Here is a 2,881-nt window from a genome sequence, read left to right as displayed (position 1 = left end):
ATTATATCAAAAAATAACAAATAAATTATTTATCATAAAATGTGAATTTATTCCTAGATATAGACTTTGAAAAATAAAAAAATCATAACATTTTTTTGTTTTATGATTAAGTAACACTTATATAAAATCTAAATTAAAAATCTAAATATTTAAAAATTAAAATTAAATAATTTTATTTAGGAAATTTAGAAATTAACCCCCCAAAACTACAAGCCTTAGTTCTGTTCGTCTCTCTCATCTAATCTCTCTGCCTTCTCCTGCGTCCTCCCTGTCTCTCGACTCTCTCTCTCTCCCCTCTCGACTCCGCCGCCGGCGCCGCTGCCCCGCGCAGGCCCGTCGCCGCCCACCCTCGCTGCTGCCCCGCGCCCACCCACCCTCGCTGTTGCCTCGCGCCCGCCCACCCTTGTCGCTGCATCGCACCGCTGCCGCCTCGGCGCTTTCCTCCTCCGCGCAGTCGCCACTCTGCCTGCCGCCTCGGCGCTTTCCCACGGCTCAAAAACCCTAGCCGTCGTTCTGCCTGCGACGGCCGTTTTCGCCGCTCTGCCTGCAGTCGCGCTAGGCGCTGTGCCCAGCCAAATCTTCTATGCTCAAGCCCCTGCCTCTCTCAATCTCTCTCGCCTCCGGCCTTTCTCTGTCGTCCGACGGTCCATGTTGCCCCTGCTTCCTCTGTACGTCGACTATGGCGCCCACTGCTGCAAGCACCTGGCGATTGTGCCTCCGTCGACCGACCTTCCACCTCCTCCGGCCTCTGTCTCAATTGGGTGACTCCGCAGCAGAAGCAATTGACAACAGCAGGTAAGGCGGCAGACTATTTGGGTGTTTTGGAAGTTTGATTTTTGAATTTTTTAAGAATTCTTTGAGAAAAAAATATTGCCAGGCACAAAATGATTTGGGAGATTTTGCAAATTAAGATAATGACAAGATTGTCTTCTATTGGAAAACTTTTAAGTCTTATTCTGTAAAAATGTTCTTGGTTGTAGATGAAGCCTCAGGACACGGTGGCAGGAGGTGAGGAAGAGTACAATGCATTTTTCTACTCTCTCGTATCTACAGACACTCAGGTATCTTAGGCTTCTAATTTCAGAATGTGTTGCTATTTTATTCATTAGCAATTCACTTGAGATCCTACTATTTTTGTGATGTAGGAATGTATTATTCAACAAAAAGGCAGCAGTTTTTGATCGATCAATGTTATAGTTTTAAGGTGGTTTCTATTGATATAAATTGCAGATATGATTCTGAGCCTATGTGCTGTGTATATCTATATCTGTTTTCTTGGACAAAAATGGAGTTGAATGTTTATACTCTTCTTTTCTTGGAAATGGGGTAGTAATGGTGATTGCTAGGTGGAGAAAAGATATGTATGAAACACTAGAATAAAGTTAGTTGTTATCTTTGAATCTGCCTTTTAGGTCATTTTATCTTCTCTGTGTTTGGGAGAGTTGGAGGTGGAATTTACACCAAAGCTGCTGATGTAGGTGCTGATCTTGTTGGAAAGGTTGAAAGAAACATCCCTGAAGATGACCCCAGAAATCCGGTTGTAAGATATCTGCTATGCTTTTTGGTTGATAGCTCTGTTTTGAAGTTAATTCTAGTCACATTTTGCAGGTCATTGCTGACAATGTTGGTGATAATGTCGGAGATATTGCTGGAATGGGATCTGATCTTTTTGGTTCATATGCCGAATCCTCTTGTGCTGCTCTTGTTATCGTACTAACTTATTTTGATCTACCATCCCATAACAACTATTTCTGCTTACTGATTTCAGTTTTGGCATTACTTTGGCAGCGTTGCAACTCTAATAAGATAAAGTTCAGTGCAGTTTTAGCAGCAGCCGGATTAATTGCTTGTCATGCCTCAAAAAGGTTCCCTGATGAACAGTGGGAGAAGTATGCAGTTGTAACTCTCATGGATTGCCGGTCTGCTCTTGATCCCGTGCTTAGCAGTCATCATATCTGTAAGTTCTGCTGGATTCACTATTAAAGTTGAGAACTGTGCAAATTGCGAAGATTCCCTTTCCTAGATGATGTTAAAAGAAAAATAGATGACTTATAAGTTGGCATTCGTGAATGTATTAATGAAATATGAATGAAGCAGAAACAACAGATCCTTGAACATGCTATATAACACTCTTTAATACGTCATTCTTTTTCTGATCCTTCCACCCTAGATTCTAGTACACTCATCGATAAGTCGTCATGATTCATGAGTATATCAATGTTTAATGTCATCAGTCGAGATAAATTTCATTTTAGCTCATTTAGAAGCTTTAATATCAATATGTGATGAATTGTTTTGGCTTGTTGAACTTGTTGATACTATGCCCTATATTTTTGTTACATTATCCACATAGTAACAATAGAATTTTACTTTGATTCTCCAATAAATTCCAGATAAACTTTACAAAATGATACTCATCTGTAATCTGTTTGTTTGTTTGTTTTTTCCTTTTTCTAGAATAATAGTCAATGTGAGGCCAGTGATGTTTATCGCGAGGCATATGAGGAGGCACTGGAATATGGTGGCAAGGTCGTACTTGGTGATCGACCTCGTGAAGTAAGCTACTTATCTTCATCTTTTAACTGTTATAAAAAGTAACAAGAGGCCCAATTTGGGCAAATTTTGCTCTGCTATTGCTGGTTGCTGCTTCTTCTCCATAGTCATACTGCTTTTGCATCTTGAATAGTGTTAATATTCTGTCTGTGGATAGTTTTCCTTATGTTGACTATAGGCAGAAAATCATTCACAGAACAAATATTATGTTTTCAATGTTAATTTTTGAAGCTCTTTTCTGCACACCCAGATTCTAAAGCTTAGGGCAGCTTGCTTTTCAGTTCCTAAATCTTTCTTTTTTGGTAGATATCATTTCAGAGATATTGGG

General features: G+C 40.1%; 1 protein-coding gene across 14 annotated transcripts; it reads left to right on the top strand.

Moving 5' to 3' along the window:
- The first annotated feature begins 201 nt into the window (after positions 1-201).
- On the top strand, positions 202-2,606 carry LOC131013606 (general transcription and DNA repair factor IIH helicase subunit XPB-like). Of its 14 annotated transcripts, XM_057941736.1 has the most exons (7): positions 203-795; positions 981-1,008; positions 1,146-1,204; positions 1,479-1,540; positions 1,609-1,693; positions 1,789-1,957; positions 2,458-2,606. In XM_057941736.1, coding segments are annotated over exons 2-7 (405 nt in total). In that variant the 5' UTR covers positions 203-795; the 3' UTR covers positions 2,460-2,606. The 14 variants fall into 14 exon arrangements, 11 of the variants coding, with proteins under 11 accessions (XP_057797717.1, XP_057797716.1, XP_057797719.1 ...); XM_057941734.1 differs by lacking the exon at positions 2,458-2,606 and having other exon boundaries at positions 202-795; positions 1,479-1,537; positions 1,609-1,710; positions 1,818-2,238; XM_057941733.1 differs by lacking the exon at positions 2,458-2,606 and having other exon boundaries at positions 202-795; positions 1,609-1,710; positions 1,818-2,238.
- Positions 2,607-2,881: the final 275 nt, after the last annotated feature.

Source organism: Salvia miltiorrhiza, chromosome 2 (genome assembly GCF_028751815.1).
Source record: "Salvia miltiorrhiza cultivar Shanhuang (shh) chromosome 2, IMPLAD_Smil_shh, whole genome shotgun sequence".
Taxonomy (NCBI): domain Eukaryota; kingdom Viridiplantae; phylum Streptophyta; class Magnoliopsida; order Lamiales; family Lamiaceae; genus Salvia; species Salvia miltiorrhiza.
Note: the sequence above shows the minus strand (reverse complement) of the source record. Positions and strands in the feature narration are given on the sequence as shown.